We start from the raw sequence: 16060 nt of genomic DNA, 5'->3' as shown, positions 1-16060 counted from the left end.
CGGTCCGGTTGAGGACGCGTCAGGAACTCAAGGCCGTGGTGACCTTGTGAGAGCAGTCTGGGCAAGGGGTGGGGTTAGGAGCCCATGGGGCTCCGAACGAACGGAGCAGAAGAGAGAGGAGCCCCTCGTGACGGCTGGCTGTCGGGGGAGTAGAAACAAATGGGACGGTGGTTAGGGAGGCGCGTGGAGAGCGCTTTAGCTGCTGAACTGTCTGCACGAAGTAAAGAAATGCGTGGCTGACCTGGGCCCCCACTTCCCTGGACATGGCCGTCAGGAGGCAGTGCTTTTCGCCGCGTTGGTCTCTGGGTCCCACTCGGCTACCATCTCCGGGACCACGCGGTCTCCGCCCTCTGCCCCCGCCTGTCACCACGGCACAGCCCCACATGCCCCCCGCCCGAGGACCAGCCCCTGTGCTCCGTGGACGCTTGACACGCTGCCCTGGGACGTGGGCGGAGGGTCCCGGAGAAGACAGACGTTCCCTCCAGCACCCTAAAGTTTGCCACCAGGGATTCAGGAAGGTCCCCAGTGCCTCCCGCAGACTTGCAAGGGGTGCCAGGCGGAGCCCCACTCCCAAAACTGCTCAGGCCGTGAAGCTACCCTGTGCTGTGTGGCCATTTAAGTGAAAGTTGATTATGACACTGTCACACGCGGCCCCCAACACGGAACGTCCTTCGTCACAGAGCGGCTGCTGGGCAGCCCGGCTGCATCCCACCCTCCTCCCCTCCCAGCGTGAGCACGAGGGGACGTGGCCGCTGACGCTGGGCGGGGCAGGTGCCGCCCCAGCTGCGGGACAGCAGGACGGGTGGCGGCTTGGCGAGGCTTCTCCCAGCTTCTACAGCAGAAGTTCCTTTCTTTGAGGTGGGGTTGGTGGAGCAGAAGTAGAGATGGGGTTTCTGTGTCTGTCTGCCTCCCGGGGTCCCACACGGCTCTCTCGCGGCGATGACGCCGCAGGCCCCGAGCCCGCTAGTGGCGGCCTCTCCACGCCGACCGCGCAGCTTCCTTCCACCTCAGACGCGTCCTGTCACCCGCCAGGCCCGCCAGCTGCGTAGGAGGTCTTGCTGGCGCCGCCGCTCGGGGCCCCCTGAACTTGGCCAAGGGCGTCCTCCTGTCCACTGGGGCCCCCCATGGCCTGGCCGACTGAGCCCCTGCAGCTGGTCTGGGAGATGGTGGTGGTCGTGCCTCGTGGTCCCCTCCCTGCCCGCAGCCAGTGCAGAGCCCATGTGGTCCCACTTTTCTCGGCGCCCCGACTGCCTGTGAGCCAGGCGTGCCCTCCTCCCCCCTCACTGCTGACAAGTGTGACCTGTTTGTTTTTCAGTGCAAGTGGTCGAGGAAAGGCTTCATCCGGACGAGGTGGTGCCTTGCGGACTGGTACGTCCACCGTGGTCCCCTGCGTCCCAGGACGCCCCCCTTCAGCACTGCGGGGGCACTTCCGTCAAAGGCTGCCCGACCTGACCCGACCCTCTACTCTTTGACCCTTTTTGTTCTGGCGACTCTGTGTGACACAGAGCGTGGTTGCCGGGCACATGACTCTGGTGTCCCAGCACTCACTCCCACCCGCCCCCCCATCCCATGGGTGCCCTGGCAGCCCCTCCCCATGGCGGTCCCCCTGCTGCTGCGTCCAGCAGCGGGTCCTGCTTCCCTGACGTGCGCTCGGCCACCTGGGGTCGGGCCCGGGAGACTGAGGCCACGGTCTGCACTGTGAGGTCCTGGGGTTGGGGTGTCTCCCTGGGGAGAGGCCCGACCTGCCGCTAGCTGACCGCTTGTTCAGGCCAAGGCTGCAGCCCATCCTCAGGAGCTGCACTCCCATCAGGTGCCAGCGTCAGCCAGTGACCGCGGCCCCCCTGCTATTTCCACGCGGGCCCCTCCTTGGGGCCACGCAGGTCAGGGCGTTTCCTGAGGCCAGGGTCCCAGAGCGTGAGAGGGAGCTGAGACAGCCGCAGCCTTCCTGACCTGACCCCCCAACTCCTGCCCTTGTTCTCAGTCCCACGGGCCCCCCCGGTGCAGCGTGGGAGGGGCACGGGGTGGCCGCCTGGGGTCAGTGGGTCCTCATGAGGCCATAGGAGAGAATTCGAGCTCTTTATCCGGCCCAGGACAGTGCTGTCAGGTCAGCGCACGTGTCTCACTGGATCGTGGGGCCCAGTGGTCCCAGCTCTGCGGATGGCCCCCACCTCTCTGTGCGGCAGACAGGCTGCAGCGGTGCCCCAGGGCTCCCTGGGCACGAGAGGCTGACAGGCCAAACCCGCCTCGCCACGTCCCTGCAGAAGCCCAGGCGACACTGGGCTGCTGGGGTTTCCCCAAGGGTTTTCCAAGGGCTGTGAGCTTGGGGCTTCTTCTGGGGAGTGAAATGAATCCCTTAGTGACCCCTATGGCGCGGGGACCCCGTGGTGAGCACAGAGCAGCACAGGGAGCTTCGGGCTGTAGCACCAGCTGCCCGTGGGGGGAGCTAAGGCCTGGGGAGGGGCCTTGCCCCCCCGCCTCCCGTCGCCCCTTCCCCGGCCTCCCTCCCGCTCACCCCACCCCCCGTTCTGAGGAAAGTTCCTGGGATCCTGTGTAGGTCCCTTTCTTCAGAGAAACAGCTCCCTTTTCCGTTGGCCGAGTACCCGTGTCCGTGTGGGGACTTCACTGTGTGAGGACTCCAGGTCTTGTGTGTCCTCTGACCACACCTCGGGGGAGGACACGCCCGGGCAGCGTGGGTGCACCTGCCTTGAGGAGCCAGGTGGGGCGGCATGGGGGGCCGGCCCAGGCAGCCGGGCAGCTCCAGCCCTCCTCCGAGCTTCCTGTCTCTGTCCCCACAGTGCCTTCGACTTGGTGAACATCCATCTTTTCCACGATGCTTCCAACCTGGTTGCCTGGGAGACCAGCCCTTCTGTGTACTCGGGGATCCGGCACAAGGCCCTAGGCTACGTGCTCGACAGGTGGGTACTGAGGGGGGCCTCCCCCCGCCCACCTCTGGGGAGGAGCGCGCCTTGCTCTTTAAGCCATTTTTCGTATTTACCCAAAATACAGAACTTGCCAGTGTCGACCCAGGGCTAATGCACAAAGCCCGACCCCTGCCCCAAGGCTCCCGTTATCCTGTCCAGACGCGCTGGACAGTGGGTGGCCTCACTTTCTTTTCCGTCTTGGGGGGAAGATGAGCCATGGCAGACGGAGGTCTCCTTTGGCCTGGGGTCCCGCTGGCCGTGGGCTGAGTCTTCCCAGACTCTGGCCCCCCACCGGGCTCCGGCTATAGGCCCCTTGGAGTGGCTGGCCGGGCAGGTCTGCCCTGCCTGGCGGAGCGCCGCCTCCCGCACCGCTCTGCCCCAGCTTCCCGGCCCGGCTGCGGGCCCCTGGCCAGAGGGGAGGCAGCCTCAGTGGTCGTCAGAGTGCGCGAGTTCCTCCCATCACCTGCCCAGGCTCCCAGCACACCCCTCCGACCGCCCTGGCCCCTGTCACAGCTGGTTTTCAGGACCCTCCCCCCTGGGCCCTCTGAGGCCCTCCCTCTGTCTGCGATGGTCTCATGTGACCTCTCACGGGGTCGCCGCTGATGGGCTGTCATCTGGGAAAGAAAGGGAGCTCCTCACACCCAATTAACAGGCTGCGTTGGGCCCTGATTTGCCGGAGCGCGTCCAGCGGCCGAGTCCTCAGCTGGAGTCCTCTCCCACCAGCGCCCGTGCCCTAAGTGGGGCCTTTGGTCCGCTTGGGCTTGGGGCGGGGTCTCAGATCTCCCCAGGACCTCGCCAGCCTGCCCAGACCATGAGTTGTGCCTGTTCCTTCTGTGCGCGTGCTCGGCCGAGACGCTCCCTGGACGGAGCCGGAAGGCCAGGAGCCTGTCCTCGTGCCACCAGTCAGCGGGACGAGACAGTGGCTGCCAGTTCGCCTCCGGGCTGCCGGAGATCAGGCCCCTTGCCCCATCCGAGGCCCCCACGTGGGGGACACGGGGATCTGCTTGCCCTCACCCTGTCTGCAGCCAGGCGCCAGCATCGCCCAGTCTGTGCTGAGGCCCCGGGCTGTCCGCCCTCGCGGCACCGGCCTGACGCGCACGGTGCCTTGGTCCGGGAGGAGGCCCGGGGCGCGTGTGGTCACATCAGACTTGGGAGCGGCCCTGCTGGGAGGGCTCATCTCGCAGCGGCCAGACCGGCCTCCCAGGGCTGCTCGGCTGGGGCGCGGCTGGGGCCCTGCGGTCCCCGGGCCCTCTCTGGGGCCTCCTTTGGGGCTGGAGCCGGCTGGATGGGGAATGAGCTGGGCTTGGCGGCTGTGGTCAGGTCGTCAGACGGATGGCCTGAGGATGTGTCACTGCCCCAGACCGCCTGTGCTTTGCGGCCCCCGGGAAAGCGGCCTCTGGGTTTCGGGCCCTTCCCCAGCTCTGCGTTCCCATGAAGGGCTTCTGTGGGGCGCTCAGCCAGCCGCATCCGGACCTCCGCCGCGCGGGGCCGGGCCGCCCGCACAAAGGGCCGCTCTGTCGGCGGTGAATGACGGGCCGCCCTTTCATCGGGGATGCTAACCTTTTGGCAGCCACCAGCAGACCGCATTCTCTCTGCCGATTGGGAGGACAATGCCATGCTGGCCCTTTGAATGGACGCTGCCACCAACAGTTTCCCATTCAGGGCGTTGGGAACCTCTGGGAACATTGTCTGCGGCCGGCGTGGACGCAGGGAAACAGTGCGGGGTCCGAGGGGAGCCCGCCTTCCCGGCTTAATCTCCCCGTAAAGCCTCGCAGGCTCGCGTTTCCATCCGAGCGAGGGTGTCGGGCCCGGGAAAGGTGGCACGTCAGCCCAGGTCCTGTCCCCACAAGGTGGTGGGGGGACCTCGGGTTAAAACCGAGAGGCACCCGGTGCTGTGTTTGCAGTTTTTCTGTGAATCCAAGGTTATTCCAAAATAAAAAGCTTACTTAAAACAAAACAAAACAAAAAACCCTGAGAGTCAAACTCTTGTCTGAAGTGTGTGAACTTTCAGAATTGTTTACGCTAGGAGCAGTGCCCGCCATGCATGTCCCCTGCAGAGCACCACGCCTATGGCGCCCTTGCTGTGATGGGCTTAGTGGGAAGGATTCCCCTTGGAGACGTTGCAAAATAGGATTTCCAGTGTTAATAAAGGGCGGCCAGTGGGTTCGTCCGGGTTTTTATGGTAAATCATAACTGATGTTTTTGTGCAATAATTTTTTGCTTTAAATCTCTTGTTCTGGGACTTCCCTGGCGGTCCAGTGGTTAAGACTCTGTGCATCCAATGCAGGGGGTGTGGGTTTGACCCCTGGTCGGGGAACTAAGATCCCACGTGCCGCGAGTCGGGGCCAAAAAAAAAAAAAGAAAATTAAAAAAAACCCTCTCGCTCTGCAAGGTTAAAAGAAGACAAACCTCTGATTAGCAAAGGGCGTCAGGCTCAGAGACGCTGCAGTGGGCTGTGTTGGGGCCTCTGCGCGGGGCCTGGGGTCCTGTCTGCCTGGAGGGGTGGCTCGGACCCTCCTCGGGGCTCTGGGGGGCTGTGTGTGCCGCGTGCACCTTTGTACCCCCCGTGGGGACAGGTGGTCCCTCTCCAGGCGCACAGTCACGCTCTTGGGGAACGTTTAGGGCGTTAACTCGGCAGCAGAGACTGCAGCTCACACAGTCCTTCCTGGACTCTCCCAAGCTTTCGGCCGTGAAGTGAGATTTTTTTTGCACAAGTGACAGGGCTCTTGTGTCTCCCTATGCAATGCGGCCGGGCCAGGTCCTCAGGAACATTTTTACATCACAACTGTGAAATCTCGGCATAAAGCGCCCCTTTGTCCCCCAGTATCTCTTCACAAATACAGTCCATTGTCACAGCGCTGAAGTTAATTTGATCAACATTGGGACATTTAACTTTTATGTCCGGTCAAAAGAGTTGTTTCATGCTCATGTTGGGCTTTCAAGAAAATGATTGCCAGAAAAATAATGCTGCCGGGACAATTGGGAGTAATTAGTTTCCCAGGGCGCGGCGGTGTGATGCGGCTGCTCACAGCTCCCCTTTGTCGTCCTGCGGGCGGTCATCCGTCAGCTGTCAGCGCCTCAAAGACCCTCGTCTCAGGGTTTCTCTTAGGGCCGTTCCCAGAACTCGCCTCGCTGGTCAGCCAGCAGAAGAAAAGCCGCCGGTCTCCAGGCAAAGACAGGCTCTGTGCTAAGGATGCGGGGCTTCGGGACGCCCCACGTGGCCGGTGGCCCCCACCTCCCCACTCAGGCGTCCCTCAGCCTGGAGGCCCAGGTGGCCACTGTCCCGCGTCTGTTTGGAGCCCAGCTCAGACGCAGGAGTCCCGGGCCCACCAGGCAGCGTCCTCGCCGCCCCAGCTCCTCCCCAGCCGAGGGCTGGGCTCCTGCGTGCTCCTGGCGTCAGGCATCCAGCGAGGTGTGGAAGGCTACGATGACAGTCCTGCGCCCTCCACTCGGCAGTGTCAGGTTTACGTTTTTCCGTGCTTGTCCTTCTGTCCAGAAGTGAAACGAGGGTGCCGTCGGTGCCCCTGTGTTCTCTGTCCTGAACCCTCGTCATACCCGCCCCCCCACTCTGCCCCCCCGCCGTCTTGATCCAGCGCCTGTCTTTCCTGGACCCCGTGCACATCCCTGGACCGCTTGTGTGTGTTAACATGTGTGCAGTATTGTATATGTTTTTATTGCACGTTTGCATCCTCTGTTGTTTTGGGGGAGGCAGGCTTCCGTGAGCCCCTTACATGATATCCTGGAGTGTCACGTGAACGGCAGCACGGGCACCTCCCTCTGTGGCTCGTCTCGTGGCTTTGTCACTCCCACCCTCCAGCTCCACGTCCCTCGTGGCAGCCCCGTCCGTGCTCGTCCACCATCTTGCTGGCCTTCGTTTGCGGTGTTCTCGGGGCTTCGCTAGCACTCAGGACGTCTCGTCCTTCTCCGCCGGACGGTGGCCCCGCCAGCTGCGTGCTCACCGGGCTGGGGACCGCGGGGTGGTCTGCATCTCCCGAAAGCCGCTGGCATTCAGCATTGTTTCCGACGTTCTTTGATATCAAAAGTCTTAAAGCCTCCCTCGGCTTTCTGAGCTTCCAGCTCTTGTTTTCTCTTCCGGGTACGTGGGGGAACTGAGTGGCCCCAGGAGGCTACGGGTCTTCTCTGCTTCTCTGGCTTGTGGTGGCATCTGAGCAGAAAAGGCGTATTTAATATTATGATGCTATTTAAAGAACGAATGAGAGAACTGCTGACGGGAAGCTCAGCCTGATGCCTGCAGGAGGTCTCCACCCACAGCCCTGCCCTGGAGACCGTTGTCATCAAAGGGAGCACGGCCATGCAGAGGGTGGCAAACAGCGATTTGATTGAGAAGTGCCAGCCATGGTGGGGCCTGAACCCCTCCTGTCCCCCCGACAGAGGCAGCCTCGTGGGCTGGAGGACATCTCGGTGCACAGACAGGAAACTCAGGCCCAGGCTGGAGCCGGACCAACCGTGCAGATTACTGGAGAGCCCGCGGCCACGATGCACTTCGTTGCCCTCAGCTCTGGAGGCCACGGGTCTGGGGTCAGGGCCCGGCGTGGTCCGGCTCTGGAGAGACCCCTTCCTGCTGGACGCCGCTGGCTGCCTTCTTGCTGTGTTCTCAGGTGGCAGAAGAAGGTGCCTCTTCTTACGAGGACACCTGTCCCATCGGGTCAGGGCCCACCCTCATGGCCCCATTTGACCTGGATCATCTCCTGAGCGCTCCGTCTCCAGTACTGTCTCAAGGGGCTGGGCTTCCTCGTAAGACTGCAGGGACAGTCTAGCGCCCGCGGGGCCTCATGGCCTCATTCCAACAGCCGAACTCCGGCCACCAGCCGGCTGAGACCAGAGGGGCATTTCAGAACCGGGCGCGGTCCCCGGAAGCTTACAGAAAAGAGTGGGTTCTGTAACCAGCCACAGCGGCTGCCCCGGCGCTCTCCATGTTCTGCTGCTCGAGGGTGTGGCCTTATTGTGCTGAGACTCCCCCTGGTCCACCCCACGCAAGTGGCTGAGGGTTCGTGTGTCACCCGTGCTGGGGAGCCCTGGGCCCAGTCCCAGGGTGCCTGCTGCTGCAGGAGGCATGGGTGACCTCACAGGTCACTGGGGCGCCAGGCCTGGGTAGACGCCGGGCTGGAGGAGCGCACGCGTCTCTGGAACTCGGCTCAGGCTCCATCCCTCAGATGTGTCCTTCCTGCCTTCACACGGTATCCTCCTCCTCTGTCTCTGCCTCAGGGGCGTCTGGGACAACCCACCTCCCCACAGGCTCCCTCGTGCCTGCAGCTGTCACAGTAGGGGACTCCCCCAGGGCTGCCAGCCCCACCGGCCCAAGCCCGAGGCCAGCACGCGGGGCAGAGTGAAGCGTGCAGTCCTGAGAATAGCTTCCAGGAAGGTCGGTCTGTAGAAGGCAGCTTAGATGCACGTGTGATAAACCCTTCAATCCGATGCTTTAAGACTAAGGGAAACTCCAAAGACCCTGAAATCAGCGGCCAGTCGTAGGAACCTCCTGCCGTCCATGCTTCGCTATTTCAACTTGTTTGACCTGAGCACATGGCCTCTCCCAGATCTGAGACGAAACCTGAGGTCGGTTTCCACCACGTTCAGTAGCTAAAAATAACAAAGGAAGGACCCTGGAGTGCAGCCTGGTGGGCAGGCCCGACGGCCCCTCGTCTGCCCCTCTGCCCGGCGTCCTGTCCAAGGCCTGAGCCGCCCCCAGTAGAAACGTGTGACCTCAGGTATTCGATCTGTGGCCCCTTCAGGGCTGTCGCCTCTGCCATCGGGCTCTTCAAGCCGCGAGGCGTCCTCGGCCCCTTCCTTCCGCACAGGCAGCCTGAGCGGGTGGGGACCCTTCGGCACAGCAGGGTTCCTCGCGTCATGAAATCGCCCGTCAAGACAGAAAGAGGCTCCGTTCTCAGGGCCTAAAGCACTGATTTTCATGGCTCTTCGTGTAGTTCTCTTTCTGAATTAGGCACAGGGTATTGACGTGGACCTACTTTTTAATCATAATAGCTACTGACAAGGTAATTAATTTTAAAACAACGCTTCTTTCCTGCTGGCCCAAATGGCACTATGTTGAAATTAAAAGTGAGGGCTGCGGGCCGCGGTCTGGCACTCGGACGACTGCTTCCCCGTGACAGCCCTTCCATCTCGCCTCGGACGGCGATGTTATTAATGGGCTCAGGCCATTACATCAAAAGGAGCGGGGCACGGGAAGATGATAAAGTTTAGGGTTTTAATGATAGAATTACAAGACCCGAGACAAGCTGATGAAATCACGTCACCCGTCACCACGGGCCACCCCGTCCGTCACCAGAAAGAGGCCGCGGGGGCCGGGTTCCAGGAAGGCCGCCAGATGCAGCATTCTCTCCCTCCGAACCCGCAGAGCTCTTTAAAGTTGATTTAGTCCCATATTAAATCTGAAATTCGTTATCTTTTAAAAAGGAAATTACCTCTAAACGGATTCTGCCATTTAATTAGCCAGATAGTCTTGCTTCCCCGGCACGGTGTCGGCCGTCTGCACTGCTTCCTGGTCCCTCGTTTCCCGCCCATCCGTCAGGGCGAGGACGGTCAGCCGGGGTCAGTCGGGCTCGTGCTTCACCCAAATCGTCTGACGCCCGCCCGCCTCCACATACCTCCCGGGAAACCGCCCGTGTGGGGACTGGGGCCCAGGCCTGGGCCGGACCTCCTGTGCGTCCCTCGTGGCCCCCTGGAGCAGGAGAGCTAGTGTGGCCGTGACCTCCAGCGCCCTCAGGCACCTTCCAAGGCTTCGACCGCAGGAGATGTGGAGCTCCAGCCTTTCCTGCCGCAGGGCTGGAGCCCGGCTTTCCAAGCCAAGACTTAAGGCAAATGCTCTGGCTCGAGAAATAGTTCAGGACCGAGGGGCGCTGTGAGCGCTCTGGCCTCGCGTCTGAGCCGTGTCCCCGTCGCCTTGCTCAGGTGTTGCGTGTGGCCCGACACCACGTTAAGCGTAAGAAGCCGCGAGAGAGCAGCCGGTTCGCCTGTGAACGCAGAGGTTTCTCCACTTGCAACACCGACTTTTCTCGAGGACGTTGTGCCCTGGGCTTCTTATAAACAGAAGCTGATACACCCTCAGGATAAGATGTGTAGGTTTAAAGTGGACATTTAAAGTGTTTCTGCCCAGGAAGCGTGACAGCTCGCCCTCCTTCCTTCAGCAAATCAAGTCGAAGCTTCGGTTTGGTTTAGTTTTTCTTAAAAAATAAATAAAAAGAACGAAAGAAAAGAGAAGTCCCCTTGAGTGGCCTGAGGTCCGAGTGGCGGCGGTGAGGAGGCGCCGTGCGACCGCTGAGCCCAGACCTCGCGGGGTCCCAGGCGCCGTGTCAGCTTGCTCCCCAGCCCCTTGCCCCGGGGACACCCCAATGGGCACCCCCCAGGCTCCTGTCTGGAGGCAGCCTTGCTGGGCTGGGGGCGCAGGGGGCGGGGGCTGAGGCCGGGAGGTGCCCCCGAGGGCCTCCAGGCGGGCTGGGGCCGGCGGGCCTCGGGGAGCTGCAGGGACTGGCGGTCCTTGCGCTGGGGCTGCGCGGCTGCTGGGCGCAGAGCGGTGACGTGGGGTCCCAGAGCCGTGAGGCTGGAGGGTGAGGGCACGGGGGGCAGCCCCAGGCACAGGCCCTGGGGCCGCAGGCGTCTCTGGCCTCCGCACACAGCCAGCAGTCACTTGGCAGGGCTGCAGTGAAGAGTTCCGTTTGGGGGTTTTTTAAAGAGCAGTGTGGCGGAGCCCCAGTGGTTGTGTCTCTCTCATCCACTCACTGGTCCTGGGAGGCGGGGCCGGGAGGGACATTGCTGCTTCTCCTTTCCTGGTGGGGCTTGTGCACTGGGTCCCCTTCCCAGAAGATGGGCGACCACGGAGTCCGTGCCCCGACGGGACACCCTGTCGGCCTTTCCAGGAACCTGTGCAGGTTCTCTGAGGTATTTTCTTCTTCTAAAGTTTAAGGGCAGAAGAGATTAACTTTCTTCAAGATGGCTTGGATAGCCTCCTGCTGACAGACAGTCGATGGGGGTGGGTTCCTCCCCCTCCCCCGCAGGTGCCAGGCGGGTGAGACGGGGTGGGGTACACGGCCAGTCCTAGATGTACGGCAGCCCCAGGGCCGACCCACCGGCCTCCCTGTATTTTCATCCCTGAGCGATGTCTCCTCCACAGAAAGACTTAACTTTTTTTTTTTTTTTTTTTGCTGTACGCGGGCCTCTCACTGTTGTGGCCTCTCCCACTGCGGAGCACAGGCTCTGGACGCGCAGGCCCAGCGGCCATGGCCCACGGGCCCAGCCGCTCCGCGGCACGTGGGATCCTCCCGGACCGGGGCACGAACCCGTGTCCCCTGCATCAGCAGGCGGACTCTCATCCACTGCGCCACCAGGGAAGCCCAGAAAGACTTAACTTTTCACACAAGAAGTGACGTCACTTGTCATCTGCACCGTTAATGACAATCTGTTAAAATACGTCCTTTGTCTTCAAATTCGCATGTGTGAGAATCAATCCAACTAAACAGGAAAACAAGACTTTTTGTGGAATTTAGCTCCGTGATACAGCAATTAACATGCGAGAAAATATGAAAACAGCTGAGACAATTCCTAGAAGAACTTCAACAAGCAGGGCTTCCCCATGAGAAGTCCTATGATTTAAAAGCAACAGGAATAGATAAAAGATCTGCAGAAAAGGAGAGTCTCGAAAAGACCCATGTAATCTAGGGACTCCTGTTCTGCACAAACTCAAGGGGAAGAGGACTGAATGTTTAATAAAGGGTTTGGATCAGCCGACTGTTGGGAAAATCGATAAACTAAGACCCCTTCTTCACACGTAATTCCAGATGGATTAAAGTCTGCGCTACAGACTCTGCCAGGAAGATGAGAGAAGGACTTGTCGGGAATCAGCCTTGGGGGGAGAAGGGCCAGCAGCTGGGGGGACGTGGGTGTGTTTCCTGCGTGAAAATTAAGGCTCGTGCATGACAGGTACCGTGAGCACAGACAGCATCACCATCACACTTCACAGGGAAACTCTTGGAGTTGAAAAAGCAGGAGGCAAGGAACCAGAAAGGAAAGCAGGCCAGGCGTGAGCAGAAGCCACCAGCTTGCCGTCCCCGGGGGTGCGGACGGGACTGTCCCTCCAGCCAGCGGCCACCGTCGTGAAACAGCGGTGATGTCATCGCTGTCAGTCACCTTTCCTTTCTCAGGCTAGTGCATGAAGTTGGGAAGGCCGCTCCAGGGTTGGGGGCACGCCTGCTCCCTCTGCACTGGGGGCCGGACGAGGCAGGGCGGTGGCACCCAGGTTTCTCGGTGCCGGCCAGATATTTCTGAGTTGATCTGGGCGAGGGGTGCTCCCGGCTTTGCCTGCCTTTAATATTTATTTTCTCAGAGTCCATCGCAGCACGTGGGCCATGGGGGCGGCGCTCCACGCTGTGCCCGTGGGCCCTGCTGCTCCTTCTCGGCGGGGGTGTCAATGCAGCCACCGATGGGCAGTGGAACTGGGGACCTGGGTCACTGAACCTCCTTTCCCTTCTGCCCAGACCACACGTCTGCTCTGCGGGCTGTCTCGTTAGCCGTGGTTCGCATTCCGCTTTGAGTTGGAAGTGACCCGCACTTGCTTCCTTTGCCCTTGAGGCCAGTGCAGCCGGGACCCTGCTGCCACCAAGGGTGGGGGAGTGAGTGAGCGGAGGATCGGGGTTGGGTGGTGTCCTGGCCTCTTACCGGGGAAGAGAGGTCTGTACGGGGCCGGGGTGGGGGTGACACTGACATATCACTGTCACGTTTGCCGTGTGTGCGTTTCTCAGCTGAAAAATCTCTATGAAATAAATTGTGATTGATTTAAAATACGTGGAAAAAGTTTTTTGAGCCAGGCAATACTTAGCTTAAAAAAAAAGACATAGTCACTCTCACTTTGTAGCTTCCAAACATCCACGTGGGGATAAGCTACAACGCTGAGAATGAGGTCAGGTGTCCACCACCAATGGGAGGAACTGTCCACGGACCAGACGGAGGCGTCCTGGGCTCATGTGGGTTGCCCGCTCCTGGCTGCTCTCCTGTGTCTGGCGTGTGGCGTGGCCCTTTTCCTTCCCTGGCGCAGGCTGTCGTTGCACGCCAAACGTGGTTTTCACGGCCCCGGCCCAGCGGATGGGACCGCGCTGGCGCACACCTCAGTGCTGGCAAGCTGGGAGCCGTCTGGGGAACACGTGTTGATCACAGTCACTGGGGTGCAAGCGTCCTTCAGCAGGAGGCGGTGGGAAATGCGTGGTAGGGAGCCCGGGGAGAGGCCGGGCGTGGCGGGCGCCGTGCCTCAGTAACCCCCTCTGCTTCTCTCCTCCCAGAATCATTGACCAGCGATTCGAGAAAGCGTCCTACTTTGTCTTTGGCGATTTCAACTTCCGACTGGATTCCAAGTCCGTGGTGGAGGTAGGCCACGCCGGGAGCCTCACGCGTGTTCGGTCATGTTGGGAAGACAGCGGAAGCCCGTGATCCTCGACGGGCGTGTTCCCACTGTCCTGCTCACTGGTTCTATTTAAGGCAGAAACTCCTAATGGAGAACGTTTTACTGTCAAAAGGGGGCTGTTATGGGAGCCCCTCCGAACGAGTAGTTGGGTAGTGGTCGGGTCACTCAGCACATGTGTGCTGAGCCTGGAGATTCCTCTGTTGACCGTCGGGAGAGGAAAGAGGAGGAAGCTACCTGTGAGAAGGCAGCCCCTGGTCAGCTGCATGCGCCAGTTCCCCCCAGCTGTGGGAATCTCCTGGGTGCCCTCAGGCCCCTGGGTGACGCTCCCGCTGAGTAGCAGGCGCAGGTGGAACCTGGATGGGCACCAGCCGCGAGGCGACCGGGTCGGAAGGCCAGCTCGTCGGCGCCACCGGGTCCCGCCACGTGGCCTGGAGCGTGGTCTCCTCTGCGTGGGGCCGGCTTCTCCCAGAGGGTCTGCGGTCCTGAGCCCCGCTGCCGCGCCTGCCCCGCTCTCCTGGGGCTGCAGTGCTGATGGCAGGGCCCCAGGCCGCAGCGAAGGGGGCCTGCCGGCCGCCCAAGGTGAGCGGGTCCACCCAGACCCAGGTGCAGGAGGGAGACCACAGCGTGCAGGGTCCAGCCCAGGCCTGTCCAGAGCAGGGCACACACAAGCGTGTGCCTGCAGTGATGGTGGAGACAGCAGGGGGAGACCCCGGGGGTCCCCTCTTGTCATCTTCCTTTGGCGTCTCAGGTACAAGTAATCCTTCCTTCTCGGCAGAAGATTCTGTTTTAAAACTGAGCCGTGAGAGGCGCCTGAGTGTGGGGAGGGGGCTTTCGACCACTCGGAGTGTTTTCAAATAGACAGATGAATTCCACTGAGGACCATGAAATCCTGTGTTTGGTTCTGCTGACTTTTCCCCTCCTCATTTTGAGTTTGGCTCAATCAGCAACTTGGATCCAAGGTCCCATGGGTTCCGTGCCTTTGAGCCATGGGTGCGATGCCCGCCTGTTGAAATCCGCCAGTGCACGTGTGATGCTGTGAGGGGCGTGGGGAGCCCGGCCCAGTGCCCGCAGGCCAGGCGCCCTCGCCAACAGTGCCTCCTCTGGTATTTTAGCCGCGCTGGTTTTGCTGGGGTGAGCCCCCGAGCGCAGGTCACTTCCGGCTGGTACTTGGGCGCAGGGAGCCTGCTGTGCTGGAACGGCCTCTCTGCTCGCCCGAGGGCCCCGTCTAAGGGCCCTGGACAGACCGGAGCCGACGGACAGGAGCCGCCAGCCGCAGGCGCGTTGGGAAAAGTCCGGGAGGTTTCCAAAGTGGCCTTTTCTTTGCCAGCAGAACAAATGCCACAAAAAGGGCAGCGGCTCTGGACGCGGGTGGAATGGTCACGGGACGTGTGGCGCGGGCGGGGCTCCGGTTTCCATGGGGGGCGCCGAGGCTCCTGCAGAGTCGTGCTTTCCTTTTCTTACTGAGTGGGAAGCGGGAGGACACGGCCCTGGGCGTGAGCGGGCGTGAGGGGGCGTGAGCGGAGCTGGGCCGTGACACGTGTGGCTGCCGCTGATCCTGTGACCCCCTCCCCTTCCCCAGGCTTCTCTGCCCGGCGCCCTTTCTCCTGACCCTTCACCTTCAGACCTTGGCTTCACCTCAGGGACCCGTCCCATCCCCTAGAGGAAGGACTCCTGCCACACGGTGACCGCACAGGTGGCCGGTGCTGGCCGGGGTCCTGATGGACCCTGGACTCGGCCAGGGAGGCGCTGCCCGCGGCTGGGCGCTCCATCCTTCTGTGTTTCCTCCAGAGTTGGCAGCCCAGCCCCGTATCATCAGGATGTCGGGGCTGGTGGTACAGGACCCACGGCCACACGTCCTTGACCGTGAGTGAGAGGGGGCAGAGCCTGAGCAGGGACGTAGGCGCTCACTTCCTGGTCAGTAACAGCCCGAGCTCGTCCCCTGAGCAGCAGCGCTTTGAGGGCCAGACGCGGAGGAGGGAGAGGGCTCGCCCCCGCGTACTGAGGGGCTGCCTGGTCTGTGGATCCACAGGGAGACCCCCGATGGGCGCATTGTTCTGAAGGCCACCCGGGGGCCCCAAGCGTCTCCAAGGACCAACAGCCTGAAGGTTCCAGGCCAAAAGCCTCGATATTTGGTGGACTGCCCAGGTTTTAATAAGTTCCTCTTCCTTCAGGAAAGTACAGGGGATCTTCGTTCTTGAGCGCTTTTCCAACTAGTTAACTGACTTAGATAAGGAACTACAGGAAATGCTGTTTTTTGTAGGCAGTTCTCACAAACAGCTGATTTTTCAGGGAAGCGGAACTATGTGCACAAGCTTCCCCTCCTGGGCCCCTGCGGACCCCACCTTGGCCTCCCCGGCCCTCGGCTTCCCTTGGCCTGGCCGCCCCTGGACCTGCCCCCGGCCTTGGTGTCCCGCTGTCCGGGCAGCTGGTGAGCACACCTGGGAAGGTGTGGGGCACGGAGTGTCTGCCCCTTCCCTGTGTGGGCGGCTGTGTGTGAGGTCAGGTGCAGAGCAGCAGTTCTGCTGCTGGTAAGAGTCACAGACGTTACGCATCTGTGTGGCCCCTTCCCCCAGGAGGTCATTTCCTAAACAGTCAATCATCTGTCTGCTCTAGGCTACGCATTTCCATGTGCCTTAATCGCAAGCCCCTTGGACTGTGCTGGGGACCCCATGTCAGTAGTCCTGAGAGGTCAGAGGGACCCACGGCAGGGACG

At 61.5% G+C, this 16060-nt stretch overlaps 1 protein-coding gene across 1 annotated transcript in view; it reads left to right on the top strand.

The window, feature by feature from the left end:
- The window catches only part of INPP5A (inositol polyphosphate-5-phosphatase A), a 173641-nt gene that overhangs the window by 127594 nt on the left and 29987 nt on the right, over positions 1–16060 (top strand). The window contains exons 7-9 of the mRNA XM_082853914.1: positions 1316–1368; positions 2796–2915; positions 13226–13310. Coding sequence (XP_082710040.1) covers positions 1316–1368; positions 2796–2915; positions 13226–13310 — 258 coding nt within the window. The remainder of the gene's footprint in view (positions 1–1315; positions 1369–2795; positions 2916–13225; positions 13311–16060) is intronic.

Source organism: Leucopleurus acutus (genome assembly GCF_964270905.1).
Source record: "Leucopleurus acutus genome assembly, chromosome: 14".
Classification (NCBI taxonomy): Eukaryota; Metazoa; Chordata; class Mammalia; order Artiodactyla; family Delphinidae; genus Leucopleurus; species Leucopleurus acutus.
The sequence above is the reverse complement of the archived record's forward strand: the minus strand, read 5'-3'. Positions and strand labels throughout refer to the sequence as shown.